The 17,236-nt window shown below is 40.7% G+C and overlaps 2 protein-coding genes across 3 annotated transcripts in view; one reads left to right on the top strand and one right to left on the bottom strand.

The window, feature by feature from the left end:
- Positions 1 to 17,236, bottom strand: part of bloc1s3 (biogenesis of lysosomal organelles complex-1, subunit 3) — a 56,997-nt gene that overhangs the window by 34,672 nt on the left and 5,089 nt on the right. The window lies entirely within an intron of this gene.
- LOC131462410 (protein TUNAR-like) lies at positions 1,859 to 13,346 on the top strand. Its single transcript, XM_058633606.1, has 3 exons — positions 1,859 to 2,088; positions 2,629 to 4,728; positions 10,168 to 13,346. The coding sequence occupies exon 3, from the start codon at positions 10,199 to 10,201 to the stop codon at positions 10,364 to 10,366; it is 168 nt and encodes a 55-aa protein (XP_058489589.1). The 5' UTR covers positions 1,859 to 2,088; positions 2,629 to 4,728; positions 10,168 to 10,198; the 3' UTR covers positions 10,367 to 13,346.

Genomic DNA, 17,236 nt, shown 5'->3' on the forward strand with positions numbered 1-17,236 from the left:
TTCTACATATACATGTGTATCCATGTATTTACTGTTCTCATGATTACAATATGTTATGGTTTAAAAATGCACAGAAAAACGTGAATGTTTTGATGGTGAAGGACACATAAATGGCCATATCGAGGCGTGTTTCAGTTTAAAAGAAATGAAACAGTTAAAAGTAACAGTTAATTGTTGTTGTTTATCTCTGGAAAAACAATTAGTTGCTGTAATCATGTGTCTGGTAAAATGCATAACTACAGCAACAACTTTTTTGGGCCAAATTTTTAGTGTATATTTGTTACAGGGCATGGTTTCATTTTGCCAGAAATCTTGTAGCTGCAAGAAACACTCCTAATGATAATGACTTTAGCATTTAAGTACATCTACATACTATATACAAGGTGTAGTACATATTAAAGACAGTAGCATAGGTCCAGGGTAATACTGGTGGCTGCATACTTGAAAGGTGACTTCAACAAGCAGGGGTGAATATTTGTCACGGCTAATCTTGTCTCCTCTGTTTGATCGATGAAAACATAGCGACTTATTTTTTTAGTTTTTGTTTTATACTGTATGAAAAATGTTGTCACATTTATAAAATGATCTCCCCACTCCCCACAAAGGACAATGTGATGTATGAGTTAATACATAGGTGGGCACACACACACACACACACACACACGCACGCACGTACACATGCACACACGCACGCACACACACACACACACACACACACAACACACACACACAACACACACAACACACACACACACACACACACGCACACACACACACAGTAGAACACAATCCCTCTCTCTGTGTTCTTCTGTTTAATCATACTTTGACCACTCACGCAAACCCAGGTCAGGACTGATGTTTGATTTATTTGTTCATTGATTCTGTTGCTATTTGTCGAACAGAGTTTCCCTTTCAAATGGAGAGGCATGTGCACATCTTCAGTCATCTCAACATTGCATTTCATAGTCTCTATTCAGTCTTTAACTGATTTGCAGCTGCTGTCTCATACCAGAGACCAAATCACTGTTATGTTCTCCCAAATGTGCTGCACTGTGAATGTTGCTCAGGTTTGGATTGGATTTTTTGGTTTACATGTGTATGTACAGTATGTATATATGTATGTTTGTATGTATGTTTATATATATGTATGTATATATATATATATATATATATATATATATATATATATATATATATATATTTATATATATATATTCTGTATATATGTATATACACATATATGTGTATGTATGTATATATGTATGTATGTACAGTATGTATGTATGTATATACAGTATATATGTCTGTATGTATGTATGTATATATATATATACACTGTATATATATGTATATACACATATGTGTATGTATGTATGTATGTACAGTATATATGTCTGTATGTATATGTATATACACATACATATACATATATGTACATATATGTATACACATACATAAACATATATATGTACATATATGTATATGTATATACACATACATATACATATATGTACATATATGTATATGTATATACACATACATATATATGTACATAAATATTGAGTGTATATTATTCATGTGGCAGGGTTATGAATGGTGGTCACATGTTCTGAGAGCTCTCCTCTTAAACAGCTTGTCCACTCTGTTCTGGAAGCTTATCTGATTAAGGGAGGGGTGAAAGAAAAGCAAGAAAACGACAGAGACATAAAGGGTGGCAGTGTGATGTGGTGATGGAATGTGGGGATGGGGAATGGGGAAACACAGACGGAGGGTGAGGTGTGAGACAGGGAAGCTATGGGTGAAAACAGGAGGAGAGAAGACAACAGGGAGAGACAGACAAATGTGGAGAGAATGGGAGCGGAGACGGGGATAGAGAGGGAGGGAAATGAGCAAAACAGTGGTAGAGAGGGGGAGGAGGAGGCAGAGGAGGAGGGGAGCAGGAGGGGGATGCTGCATTTTAGTGATAGCACAGACTGAGTGTGCAGGGGCAGAGAGAGGGATGGAGAGAATCGATGAGAGGGGTAGAAATTAAGAGACAGGAGAGGAGCAGTGCATTGACAGAGAGTGCACATAAGGATTCAAATGCAGGTAAAAATAGATATAAATAGCAAGATGTGGAAATTATTTATAGGGAATTTACCACTTAAAATGGTGTCATCTTGTTTTTGAATAGTTTTGAATAATAGAGCCTGGGACAGGCATTTCCTTTCATGACAGCAGCATCAAGAGGTTTTCTGGATGTCAATCATTAGAACCATCCATCCATCTTATATATCTTTCTCTCCACCATCTACCACTCCATCATCCATGTGCCTTTTTCATCCATTCTTTTCTTTCCTTCCCTTTTCCTGACAAGCTCCTCCTCTCACTATCCCCCATATCCATCTTACAATCATCTCTCCATTCCACCCACACACAAGCTTTTCTCCATACCCACCCACCCCTTCTCTCTCCTTCCATATCTTCTCTGCCACTTCCACAGATCCTGAGGGCATCCCTCTTTTATTTAGCTCCTCTATGCTATATTTCCTATCCTATCTTCTAAGAGGGTCATTCAGCTATTTTTAATGTATTTTCAAGGAATATTTACCTCCGTTTCATCCTTTATTTCACCCTTTTTTTTGTCAGTCTTAAAGAGAAGGGAACTTGCACCACTGACCAGAGCAAGTGAAAGGACACAATCCTGTATGAAGAGGACGAAGGCCGCCACCTGTAATCAGCAGCAGCAAGAACACACGGAGGGAAAAGACCAACATAAGGAGACTGCTGTGCAGTTGGAGAAAGTCTGACTCTCTTTGATTGGCTGTCTATACATAGACCATCCTTCCATCTGTCCCATCAGGATGGAGAAGGATAACTCAAAGAGAAACGCTAAATCCTCTCAGGTGTGCTGTTAAAAGAGAGGAGTTGTAGGGAACAAGAACATTTGCAATCTTCTGGAAGGAATATGGAGAAAAGGCAGCTGCATGACTCAGAGCACAGCAGCTAGGAAACTGTGTATTCTACGTGCAATAAAAGAGGCAGAGGGAGATAGAGCAGCATTGGGAGAGATACAAAGTGGAAAATAGAGGTGGACTTTACCACAATTGAGCAGTAATTAGCCGGAGGACGGACGTGATGCGGACAGAAGCAGTGGGACTGGCAGGCAGTGAGTGAGATATAGGCCGAGTGAATCAGCGCACTACAGGCAGAGGAAGAAGAGGGTGAGTTTAGAAAGTGGAGACTTGGGTATGACCGAAGACCATTAAGGGAAGGTTAAATGAAGGTTTGCTGCAGGGTGGACACAGAAAAACAGAGAACATAGGGACACACTTAATGAAAAAGCTGTTTGAGCTACAGCTACAGGAGAGGAAGCCCTGAGTGACTGTATGCTTCTCTAAAGAATAAATATGATGGAGGCTTGCACACGTGTTGACAGGAAAGAAAGAACATTGTAGAGAGTTTAAAAAAGAACAGATTGCACCAAGGGACGGGATTTAGAGATGAAGACCAAATCAAAAATACATGCAAGCAGAGAGCAGCAGCGAAAACGCCCAGAGAGAAAGAGCAACTGAAAACACCACAGAAAACCACAGACCTTGTCATCCAACGCACAAAGGGGACACAGGAACTTCAACGGTGACAGCAACACAGCAAGAGGTCGCTGTTAAATATTTATGCTGACAGGCTACTTTTGAAAAAGCCCACTCCTTGCACCAGCGGAAAGCAGGAGGGAAAAAAAAAAACCATCCTTATTTAAAGCCGTTTTACATCACTGTTAAATACTGTCAGCAGACAGTCGAGCATGGCGAAGCTAAGATGTTGCTGCAAATGAGTCTAGACTCTGGTCCCTGTATGGCTTCTACTGGGGGAGTGGAGTGACTATAGAGAGACCTGGACCTTTATTTTGTGAGGAAACATCAAGCAAGATGGGAATCGACATCTGAGTCATCTCACCAGGACGAGAACACATTATTTTTCTTCTATGAGAATGGGAGGCAGGTCTTTCCTATGAATATGGATATATATCTTTGACTGCCTGCCTCATTTACAAAACTGTAGCCAGAGGAGGTTTGCTGTCCAGGCTTCAGGAGACACATGTGAAATGCTTTGATGTGCATCATCAACACAAAGGATGTGTTAATTAAAGGCAATACGCATATATTGTTTTTATGTCTATGACGACAGCTCAAAATGCCATCATGACACTAAGATAGAGACCACCTTCTCTCCACGACTTGAATCACAGATTCCTCCAAACATCAAGACAAATGCGCAGGACGACACAGCGCACACTCTCCATCCAGCTGCGGACAGACCAGCTGCGTGTCTAGGCGTGAGCGTGTGTGTGTGTGTGTGTGTGGCTGCGTGGGGGTGTGAAGACTGTCGAGGAGCTCAGCTGTGTTAGTCGGCGACGCTTGTGCGAGCTTGTGTGGAGGTGTGTGTGTGTGAGTGTGTGCGCCGAGCTTTGAACCCAGCTGTGTCTGAGTGTCTCCTCCAAAACGCTGCTGCTTGGAGCTGTGTGTTTGTATGTGTGTGTGTGTGTGTGCGTAGCCTGGATTCTCCCCACCAGTGACAGAGCTGGACCTGAACAGCAGTTGTGAGAGGGGGGACACGGAGGGGGAGGAGAATGAGAAGAGGGAGTTGAAGGCAACCAGCAAGACGGAGGAGAAGAAAAAACTGACAACATGCTCGGATAAATGGAAGAGAGAAAGGAGTCTTTGGCTGCCCCCCCTGGTGCAATGTGTGGTGAGTACATCTCTCTGTTTGTATAGTTCACGTTCATGTCTAAACATACCAGTGGATGCATGCACACACTTTATATATATATATGTATATATATATATATATCCACCAGTGAGCTTCCCATTCCCTTAGGGTGATGGCCAAGGTCAAAGGTGAAAGGTCAGTAAGAAGTTCAGAGTTCAGAGGTATTATGGTTGTTCACGTAATTGGATGCAGGGTAATGTGATCCGATGGTCCACATGAAATGCACGGGCAGGCAGGGGATCATTTAATGTTTCCATCTGCTGATTCAAACTGTTTCGTGTAGGTCACATGATGCTGGGACTCAGTCAGTCACATGTCATCCAGCAGCCTGTCCAAAACCAATCAAAAGCCCCAAGGCGTATTTAACTCAGGTGGCAACCGGTTGTGACATGAGAATCTGAACTCCTGTTATGACGCCTCAAGTGCCATGGTGACATTTCGCATCCTGGAATTCAGACATCACCTGCAACAAGGCACCGACTGGACGATAGCAGCTGCCAATCACATTGGTTATCATCTATTTCCTTTTCAAACCTTTTAAATAGGAATATAGTTGACGACGTTGACATAATGTGCTAGGAAGAAGAACTGAGATTATGAACTCCACAGGAAAATGTTTATTAAATCAACTGAGAACTAGCATCATTTGTGCATAGACTTCAATTCAAATGTTTTTTTTCAACCAGTGGAGTCGCCCCCTGGTGGCTATTCAATATATTCTTACTTTCTGATTAGCTTCACTGGGCCAATTTAGAAGACTTAATCCGCTTTTATAGAGTCTGTGGTTGTCCTATACAGAATCCCTGGTGTGTTCATGTTGGAGGATATTTGATCACAATGTATATATATATATATATATATATTATATACACACACATATGTATACTTATTCATATATATACATGTATATATATACACATATGTATGTGCACATATAATGTATGTTCCAATATACAGACACAAATTCTGCTCAAAACTCACATACATATTTACGAATAACACTTCATAGTGAGAGACCAATATCTAAGTATCTCCCAGAGAGTCAAGATTAAAATACGAGGATAATACAGCTCAGAATATGAAGAGAACATTCAGGGAGCCCTGAAGCCCAAGCCTCTGCGCTGCTGCGCTGCTGTCCTGATATTTTCACCACTACATTACTCATCTTGATGTTTTAATGAGGGCTTTAAAGCCACATAACACTGTTTATGTTATGTGATATATCATATATGTTATTCACCTCTTCTATCGGAAAGGGGCCCTTCAGCCCAATAACACTGGTTATTATGTGATGTATTTATAGAGCCCCTTAGGCTGTGTTATCCGCCCCTGATCCTCAGTCAAATAACAAAGTTTAGACCATGCTTGCATTACTGGTACGCTCTTTCATCACTCTCTTGTCCATTGTCTCAGACTCCTCCCCCTTTTTAAAACACCTTTCCCTCACCTTGTTCACTACCAGACCACGCCCCCCTAAAGGGAGTTTAGGTTCAGTTTAACTTATGTGATATGAATATGAATGATGTCGCCTTTAAAGGTGACATAGAATGCTTGTATCGCACATATATGTTAGTTATGGAGGTCTACTTACATATATTAACTTGTTTTCATGGTTAAAATCCTCCTAGTCGCTGCAAACGAGCCGATCAAAATATCTCCTCACTGACGCTCTCGTCAGCCGTTTTGCTGTTTCAGACCAAAACCACACCCCCAGAACGTGGACTGTGTTGTGATTGGCCAGCCAACGAGAGCTTTCCCACTGTCCTGTGATTGGCAAGGTACCTGGAAGTGACATAATAGATAGGCCAGCTCTCAGATACACAGCTCCCCCTTCTGGCACGGTGGATGCTCTGCATCTCAGCAGCTACAACGAGAGTAGTTCTTCTTCTTCTGCGGTTGAATGTACGCAACCGGATGTGCCCGAACTAGTGCCCGCACCAGGAGGCGCTACGGTGGTGAGAGGAGTGGTGAGGTATACTGACGACAACATCAACATACAGAAGTGCCGATCCACTTCGCAGAGCCCAGGAAAACAATAAAACCCTATTTTCTCAGCAGTGGCTAAACTGTTTGTTCTGAAACTTTAGGGTTTCATAAACGAGGTAATGACGCAGATAGACACACAAACGCAGCGTTAATTGGAGCTTCCGGTCTATGCCGCCTTTAATCTGAGGATTTTGCTAATCCGTTAATGGCACAAACATTTTAACTTTGTTTATCTCTAATAGGTTGAGCTGTCACCTGAAAAGACTGTGTCCAAAGTCACTCAGCCCCATCACACACTCATTGGTCTTTGTCTCACACTTTCTCCCCCACTTCCACGAGACATTATTAACACATCATTAACACAGCTCTTAAACGCCGTCTTACAGCAGGCGCCCTCACTCTCTCTCTTTCCCCGTGTGGAATTTCCTTACACACATGTACCCACCCACGCACTCTGGAGACACACATGCACAGATATGGAGGAAGCAGGGCAGTGGCTGAGGAGAAGTGACAGTTATTTCATGGTTGCTGGCCTTGGATTCTAGCAGCGCTGGCCTCAAGCTTGTAATGAGGCTGTGTGGAATGTTCTAGTGTCATACGGATCCACACCATTCTCTGTGCAGCAGCTCAGTGTGTGTGTGTGTGTGTGTGTGTGTGAGAGAGACAGAGAAGGGTATATACATAATGTATGTGTATTTGTATAGGAAGAATTCATAAAACGATTATCTGGTGGTAACCCAAACATCAGGTCTTTGCAACTTCACAAGCCTTCTTCATGTCCGTGCTGCACCTGCATGTGTGCATCATTGATCTCTGAACAGGGTGTCTGTACTGTGGCAAACACAAAAGCTGTGAGATCATTGATAAAGACGTTCCGTGTGAGGTCAATATCACCACCAATCAATGACCGCGATCGATACTTCTTTCTTTCTGCAATCATTACTGCACGTACAACAGAACTCAATTTGTTTTTTATTGCGTTTGACATTATCGTTGTTTGCGTGACCAATAATCACATACCTTGGATCACAGCGAGGATTAAAGATCGGTATGACTATCTATTATTCATCCATCCATCTATTTCGAGATTGCCAATGACCAGACTGAAAATATATGGAGGACACCCAACTGAGACAAAAGACAAAGCTACAGGCGGAGAATAATTGTATCACTACTACAGTACTGTATGTAATCTACACATTATTTAGGAGATTATAATTTATTTTGCTATTATTGCACCAATAAGATACTTTCACTGAATTAAATGAGTTCCAAAATCCATCCATCCATCTTCTACCACTTAATTCTCCACAATTCTCCTCATCGGGTTCCAAAATCAACCTTTTTTTTTTTATTTTTTTTTAAACTACATGCTACAGACTACTTTACTCAGTAGTGGCATTCCCTGGTGTGTAATGCATCTAAGGGCTCTAATTTCCATTCATGTTTCCTTGAGATGACGTTAATAGTGAATCACTACATGCAACTTGTCAAACTCTCACAGTAATGCACACTTACACTGCAGACGGAAGGAATCTGTGGAAGGAAGGCGCAACCGCCACGGGGAATTAATATCACACCCTTCATAAATTCAGCTGACACTTTCATGGGGCAAACTGGCCCGGCCGTTTTTATTCATTTGAGGTGAATTTCCCCAGTGCTACTGTGTATTTGTATTGCACTGCGCGGTGGGAGCCATTGGATGTATTGAAAATGCCACTAACTGCCCATTACCTGAGATATTTTTGAGTGAATGAGTGACAAATAATACATCCTTTTATTATTATCTTAATTAATTCCAAGACATTTACATCTGATCGACTCTTGATGCAAGTATGGTGATTGAGCACAAGTAATTTAAAATGCTTGTGCTTCTGTGGGTCATTAATGCAACTGTTTTGAGGGAGAGAATAACACAGGAGGAGTTGCGGATATGTCTTGAAATGTATTTTTTAGGCTGTTGAATTCAAGCGTGTGATAATAAAACACAGCAGAAGTATGTGTGAAACTATGCATTGTTCATTTCTCAGGGATAGACAAGTGCACACAAGCACTTTCACAAGTATATAACTAACAACTTCACATGTGAGCGGAGTATGAACAATTCCAAAAACACAAAGAGTGAAGCAATAATATATGAAATCAGAAAGTGAAGCGCTAACTCAAGTGGCAGGACAGATCTGTATCATACTACAATCTACAAATCTCTGTATCGCTTAACTCTTCGCTATGCTTTGTTTTGTCTTTTTCTCCATTCCTTGTATTTTTCTGCTCTTCCCTCTGTTATCTATGTGCTTTAGGGCACAGAGTTTTGAGGTGTGTCATGCCACGCATCCCCACTAATTGGGTTGGAAATAATCATGTTACACTGCTGAATGGCTGAGCTGCATCAAATGATAAGGCCATGTCCCAGTCCACACACACACACGCACACACACACAGCTAATGGATGTAGGAATGTTTAGCCTGCACCAAAACAAAAGAAAAACCAAAATGAACAAGTGGAGAAAAAGGACGAGAGTTTAGGATGAATATAAATGTCTGTGTCTTGCACGCCTGTTCAGTTATTGCTTACACCGAGTTGGCGATTGTCCATGTAAACTGTATCTTTTATTGGACGGTGACTTATTGACAAATTGAAAGAGGAACAATCTAATTGTTGACAGTTGAGAGTGTAATACTCGCGGATATCTTAAATCTTGAATAATAATCCCATGGGTCATGCTTATTAAAGCATAAACACACAGAGAGAGATAGACAGAGATATAAATACTTACAACTGCACACTGTCCTCATCCTAACCTCCCTTTGCCTCGACGTTCCCAAACTGTCTCCGTGGACCGCATATAATTCCCCCATCAGTCGCCTGACCTCATTCAGTTTTAATAGACATCATTGATCCCACATCAACAGCAAGGCCCAGTTACAGGTGGAAATTGTAATAAATGGCTGAAGGTCTGGACTCCGTGGTAGAAATGATGTCCCATTCTGAACCATTTTTTCACTATGGTCTGAAACTAGAAATCAAGCAACCCTAGAGCAGTCATAACACTGCCCCCACAGGCTTGGATGATAGGCACGAAGCAAAATATTAGAGAATGTGCCTTTGTTTTGGCCATTTTGTGTTGGCATTGCATTGGCTATTGACTCGTCGTGCAGTTAGTTGGATGTAAAAGGAGTGAGAGAAATAGGAGGACAAAAAGCCGAATGTAGGCAAAGATGGGAGCTTTGAAGAAAGACGCATGCATTTGGTGTCGACGCATGCACCAAAATAAGTTCAAAACTTTTTGCACTAATGTGAATGACAGTTGATGCATGCACTGAAACTATTTATTTACAGCTACTTTGTGTCCAGTATAATGAACCTGTTTCTTTCTTCTCCCCCTCCTCTTTCTATTTGCTCTTTCCAACCATCGCCTTCTGATTATCCAGGCATCACGCCCTGTGGGGGTGGGGTTCTGTGATGGTAACCATGGTCCCGGGCAGCCGCTATGTCTGCAGCGCTCACGCAAGAGACGACGACCCCGCAAATGACCGCGAGGAGCGAATTTTAGCTGTGCTGGGCATCATCGGAACCATCCTCAATCTCTTAGTGGTCATATTTGTCTACATCTACACCACCGTCACCTAAGGTTTTCGTGGACAAGAGACATCGGCAGTGTCACCACTGCCCGCCGTCCTCTTAAAGTATTTATATACATTTATACACTTGGAGGGTTTGATTATGCAGAGTACGTGCTGAGATGTGATGATCACTGGCGGCGTGTTCAGCTGGATAGTGGCCACGTTTATCTACACCTGCATCACTGGGGATCAGTAAAGACAAGTCTATTCTGTTACCTAAAAGCTGCTGCCCATCACAGGACAGGAGCCGAAAGAGGAATCATCTCCACCTCACAACATTGTAAAACCACTGTCACACGGCTCACAACAATTTCACACATCCATGTGAAAAGACAAGTGAGCCCACATGTAGAGACCTTGTGTGTCTTTGATTTGATTGTGGTACTTCTGAGTGTGCTGCATCTGCCTTGTTGTCTTATAACATGGTTCATGATTGAGTTATAAGATATAATCACTGCCAATTATATATTATGTAGACAGGGAGTGCTCTTAATGGACCAAAAAAACCTAAAACAGTTAAAAACACTTGAACAGAGCATCATTACGTATGTACAGTTGATCGCTCATTAATAATTATTTCCTGAGTCACGAAAAGTGTTTTACATGGACCTAATGTGTCCATACCGGAGCACACCAGAGGAGAGATTCCTGGCTTTGCTGGGGATTATTGGCATTGTTCTCAATCTTCTGCTGCTTCTATTTGTCTACATATACACCTCCATCTGATGTGTGCACGTACACAGTACGACTTAAGGTATAACATGCCGACCCTAACAGCCAGACGGGCTTCTGACTGACCATCTTGTAAAAGAGTATGTTTGTCATCATTTTCATAATTTGTGTGGTGGGTTAATAATAGTGGAAAGGTGTGAGATTAAGGAAATACACACAATTCCAAATCATTGTGGAAAAGGGGTCTATGACTGACATTGTTGCCATTGATTCAGGTTGTTCAACATGTTTACTGACAATGAAAACACCCAGACATGAAACACATCAGTGTTGACAGTTGGTACCAAATACCAGGACTCCATTGTCTGGAATCATGTTTCTGTGACTGGATCTACAATTCAACCACAAGGCAGCATCAGAGAGGGAACAACATGAAACCAAGGCGATGTCACACAAATCAAGACAGTGCAAACTTGCAGTGCAACACAAGGGAACGCAAAAGTAACAGAGAAACTGGGACGAACCACTGTGGATTGTCTGAAAAAAGAGGACATACACAAGGCCTTGCCATCTGTCTCGACGCTCACAAACACACGGGAAACTCCCTGGGATTGGGTTGCAACGTTCCTGCTGGAGCAACATGTCACTATGGATATGAGTTTGGATTAAAGCTCTGTGACTCTAACGAAGGAGCAAACCTAAACATAGCCGACAAGCGAGTAGGAATAAGGATTGGCCTGAATCTACACTTCATCCTCATCATTCTCTTCTCCACCAACAAGCTGACGCCAGAAAAGACATAGTACTGAAGGACCCACATACGTCTCTACTGCATTCTACAAAGCACAATACTTTTATATATGAAAGCACCCATACTTAAAAAGGCTTCATCACGTGCACACATCAGTCAGAGGTTTTTGAAAAGACACTACAGGATGAATGGATCACAGGAACCTCTGTTTGCTCTCTTACCCTGTCTACAATTTTACATGTTGGCTTGTGTGAATAAGTAAGTAAGTTTTTATTAATCTTTGCATTATAATATTTCATGTAAAATTGTGTATTTATGCTCTTAGTTTTATGGAATGAGTTAAACATTGAGTGTTTTGGGTTGGGGTTTTGTTGTGATTGTGTTTTTGAATAAGCAAATGTCACCACTTTGGAAAATGTAGAATGAACGTCAACAAATACCAATGGTTCTGGAGATCACAGGTTATTTTTTTTAGGACGTTTTGAAGATGAATATTTCCCCTCTTGATTTCCACATATGAACTTGTTGGTTATCCCAAAGTTTCCTTGTCACAGACAAAATAGTAATAACAAATCCTTGCTAAAAATTCTCATTTAAGAACCAACTTTCTGCACTGGTTTCAGTTTTATAGAAGGATATTTACAATGTTGCAGTAATTTTTTTTTTCTCCAAAATAAATTAGAAGCCAATCTTGCTATAAATTTGAAGGCTTAAAACACTGCCATTAGCACTGCCATCACCTGACATGCACTGCCTCACTGGATCAATCTGTAGCTGTATTTGGAGACGTCAGCAATGACAGTGTTAGAACTACTGGAAACATTGACCTGAGCTCTGATAATTAAACCCAGATCTTAACTAATATGTAATGTGTTAAGCCCCGCAATCAAGTGTCAACCCTCAAACAGCTCTTTTAAGAAGTGAAAGCCAAAGCGTCGTCACATTCCAAAAAATGCCCTTACTTAGACTTTGGTTCTCACAAAAGACACACACACACACACACACACACAGTAAGCCTGCTTACACACATCCACTTCCCTGTCACATCTAAGAATTGTACAGTGACGTTTGTTGAGCTAAATTCATTGTGTAGCAGAGTTCACACCACTGTTGTTTCCCTGGACATCTGCTGTCTGACCACAGCTGTGAGGTATCACAATATAATTATGCCTACTTTGTGCTGTACCTAAATCTCACATGATATTATCAAACAAGTAAGCTCACTGATTCAGCTCAGGTTCACTCAGATACTGGTAATGGTGCCATCTTTCAATAAAGGGTTTTAAAGGCCACTAGTAAAAGTCATCTTTTTAGACTGAAACATTGATTTTCTACAAATATTAAATGCACAGGTTCAAATAAAATGTTAATATGGGCAGTGAGCTATATGAGATTATACAGTATATAAAAAAAAAATATATAAATAAACTCACAAAAATCATTGCAGGTTTATAAGCATCCTTGTGATATTCTGTAGCCAAATAAGAAACATTTTTCATGTCAGCAATCAAGAGAATGCAGGTATTAGACGGATCAACGAGTTATATTATCTACTGCGTATTCTGCAGTTAAGAATATGACAGGCAGCCAGCCACGCCGAGACAAATTCTCATATTTGTTCACGACTTGTGAATTTAATTAATTTTTAGCCTGAGAGGCCATGCTGGATGCAGACAGTCACTTTTCATTTAACAGTGTACTCACATTCAAGGAATAATATAGTGCTAATCATGCAAACTCCTTTTAGCAGGGAAAGTTATACTATCAAAGGAGAACACTTCCATCCTCTAAAATTGCGTTTGTTCCAGTTCCCGAGAGTAACTATTGAACAAATGCTGTACTTTTCATGTTATGATAATATGATGTAAATATCGTAATGTCAATAAAACACAAAACACCACTTCCAGAGCTTTATTGTTTGTTTTGTTTCATTTTTGGATTTGGGGAAAATAAACTGTTGGTATTTGAACCTATATTTCTTAGCAGGTTACAGCTCTGATTTTTGTAACATCTCTGCAACTATACAGACTACACACGACTATACAGCTCATATGAAAACTAGAAAACAAAAGAGTAAAATGTGGGTCAATTCTGGTTCAGAGACGAGATCATTGAGCTAAAACAAAGGGAACAACTTATTTCTCCTAAATCCTTTTAGGATTTATAGAAAATGTATAGTTTTTAAAAAAAAACACTTCAAAAAAAACATTTCCAACTGTCATTTTCATACACAAATCATTGCTTGTCATTATGCTGACTTATGCTGTACCACCGTGAACCTAACTCTCCTTCTGTCTCAGACCCTGCTCCTCCTTCAATATGCACTGCTGCTTTGGAGTCCCTCTACTCCCTCTCCTCCTGTTACAAAAATAGTTCCACTTGTGGATATCTCACTGCCCCTTAGACATCATAGACTTAGTCTTGAGCTGTGTGTGGGCATTAGGGCCACAGCACTTAATTGGTTCAGGTCTTATTTATCAAATAGAAGCTTCTCCGTTCATCTACGTCAATATTCCTTGGCATGTTCCGCTTATCTGTGGGGTGCCTCAGGACTCTATCCTGGGCCCTATCCTTTTCTTACTACGCCTGCTCTCCTTTGGATTTATTTATTTAAAAAAAACAAAAAAAAAAAACCCTCTCCTTCCATCTTTTTGCAGATGATTTACAGATATATACAGTATTACCTTACTGTTGAACAGTCTCTGCTGGACTGTCTCAGAGACAGATGGAGATGGTGTTAAACTTCTTAACTCTTAACCTAAAGAAAACTACAATACATTTTTTTTGGACAACCTGACCTTTCAGATGGTTATTGTAGTGCTGTTAACATGTTAAGCCCATTCTGTCACACATCTGCAAGGAATCTTTTTTGGATTCATGGTACCTGCATACCCGACAGAGCTCTTGAAGCCACATACTCCAGGCAGAGTTCTTAGGTCAACTGACCAGCTGCTCTTGCACAGAGCCAGATCTAAAAAAACAGAGGTGATAGAGCCTTTTCTGTGGAAGCTCCTAACCTGTGGAATAGCCTTCCTTTACACATGAGAGCTGCCGAGACCCTCAAGCAATTAAAAAAAAGGGACTTATTTCTGTGTGTTCATTCTAACTCCTGCAAATTATGTTTTCTAATACCAAGATAATCACTGAAATGAGTTGGAATAACAACATTAAGGCTAACATTGTGTATCAGTGAGTGCTTGTCCATCTTTTAGCTCCTCCAAGAGCTTTTCCCTCTTGTTTATTCTTGTGGTTTGTAGGTGAGAAGTATCATCATTTCTTGTCGTCTTGAATATTCTAACTGTATGAAAATGAGTTTATCACCCACAGAGCAGAGCTCTTTTTTTAAGTAGCATAGCTGCTTAAGAAAACCTGTGCTCCTGGGTGCAGCCATGTTCACCCAGCCGGATAAACTAACAGTATGTCCTTGGGCGTCCCATGAGGCAGCCACTGACCTGGCTAATATGAGTGGCTGCCCTCTGCACACACACACACATACTATACACACACCATATAGTGTCCAGCATAATGTAGCTCTGACTGCCACTAAAATGTAGTGTGATTTAATTATGTAGCGTCTACTCTTTTCCTATTTTCGTTTGCCCTCTGCACTCTGTGGACTGCAAGCATTCATACTTGTTCCTCTGTGCCTTGGTCCATTGTTTGCTGTGTTCCTATTTTGGTCTTTAGTTAGTGTGCCAGCTCAAGCGTGAACCCCATGCCTGGCTCTGAGCCTCGAGACACTGTCAGTGTAACAAGGAAAGATGTTTCATGTAAACAGTGAAATAATGTCCTAGTTGCCTGTTGTGTGTAACAATCCCCTCAAAAGTCCATCCAGCCTTAAAGGAAAAATACCCACTGAGTCAAAATATTTTATGCTCATGCCGCTTCAGATGCACCTAGATCTGTGTTTAATGCAAAAGCCAGCATGTGTCTGAAAAGTTCAATGTCATTTACAACCACATCCTCACTGGGAGAAATCAGGAACACAGTCAATCCCAGTAGGTTGTCATATTAGCATGGTTTCTCACTTTTCCCCCAAAGTTGATCACTAAACCTCATCAGGACAAAGATAATGGTAACATTATAATATAGAGCAATTTCTTAACTTATAAACTGAAAAAAAAATTATTATTATTATTATTATTATTGACATTATTTTACTGTCAAGGAATTAAATGCTATTGATTTAAGAGGTGAGACAGTAGCAGGAGAGACATCAGAAAGCAAATGAAAGCACATGATTACAGCAGGACATAGCAATTATGCATTCTATTTTTTTTATGCTTCCGTGTATTAATAGATTTAGAAATATTTTTACAGAATTCAAAAACGTGCATTCATGTTGATATTTTGTAATACCTTAGGAATCAATGTTTCTTTCTTGTTGTATTTTCTTTGTATTTCAGTGTTTGCCCTCATTAATAATAACTCGTCACTCATGCAGCTCCCAGAGCCTGGAGCTCAGTCATCACATCTAGGAACTGGGAAATCCATATGTAGACCAACATATTCATTAACACACAGGAAATAATAATAATAATCAGATAAGATCTGGGGGATGAAAGAAATGCTTCTTTATCTTAAAAAGGTGGCCCCCGCAATGAAGACAGCTTTTGTCTCCAGGGTCTCATTATACTCATCTTTAACCCAAGAGAGTTGCCGATCAATTTACTGATCTTTGACTTTTTCTATGGTCTATTACCTCAGTTCCAGGCAGGGGAGAAGGTCAAAGACCTGGCTGATCTCCAACCATTGATTTTCAACCTTTAAGTTAGTTTGAATGACAGAAAGAGGGAGGATAAGCTGTTAGAAGACAAGTTCTTCAGTGCAGTTATACCTACATTTTGGTGGGGATTAGTTCTTTAGATACTTTGAAAGATGCATTGATAATCTGAAGCGATTTATCATTTGTTTCCTACACTTTAAATCTTTTCTAAATATTCCACAGGTTAATTGGGTAAAACATTAATTTCCATTGACGAGTGGCCTGAGGGAGGTTCTCTCTGCCCCCTCAGCTTCCCCTATAATGATGTCTCTGTGGATCCATTCAGAGCTGATGGATGTGAATCAGCTATTCACTATGTGGGTGTGTAACTGTTCAGGTTGACGCTTTTTTAAAGGCTTTAAAAGGAAAAACCAAAACATTTTCAAAGTTGACTGGTCATTATATATGGATTTCCAAACTGCCTCTATGCACACCTTTCGACGCACACACATGCACACACAAATAAGAGGGCAGTAGTGATGTCAACACAAAGTATTTGAGGCCTCTTCACTCCCTTAGTAACATTACCCAGTGGACACACACAGAGGTAGCTACAAACCAACTATATATGACCCGACACGGATTCAGCGGCTGGACAGCTGACCAGCCTCTTGACCTTGTGTGACATACTGAGCTACTAAGACTTACAGCCAAACAAAAGTGCATCCCATTATACACTCGTCTATCAC

Source organism: Solea solea, chromosome 7 (genome assembly GCF_958295425.1).
Source record: "Solea solea chromosome 7, fSolSol10.1, whole genome shotgun sequence".
NCBI lineage: Eukaryota > Metazoa > Chordata > Actinopteri > Pleuronectiformes > Soleidae > Solea > Solea solea.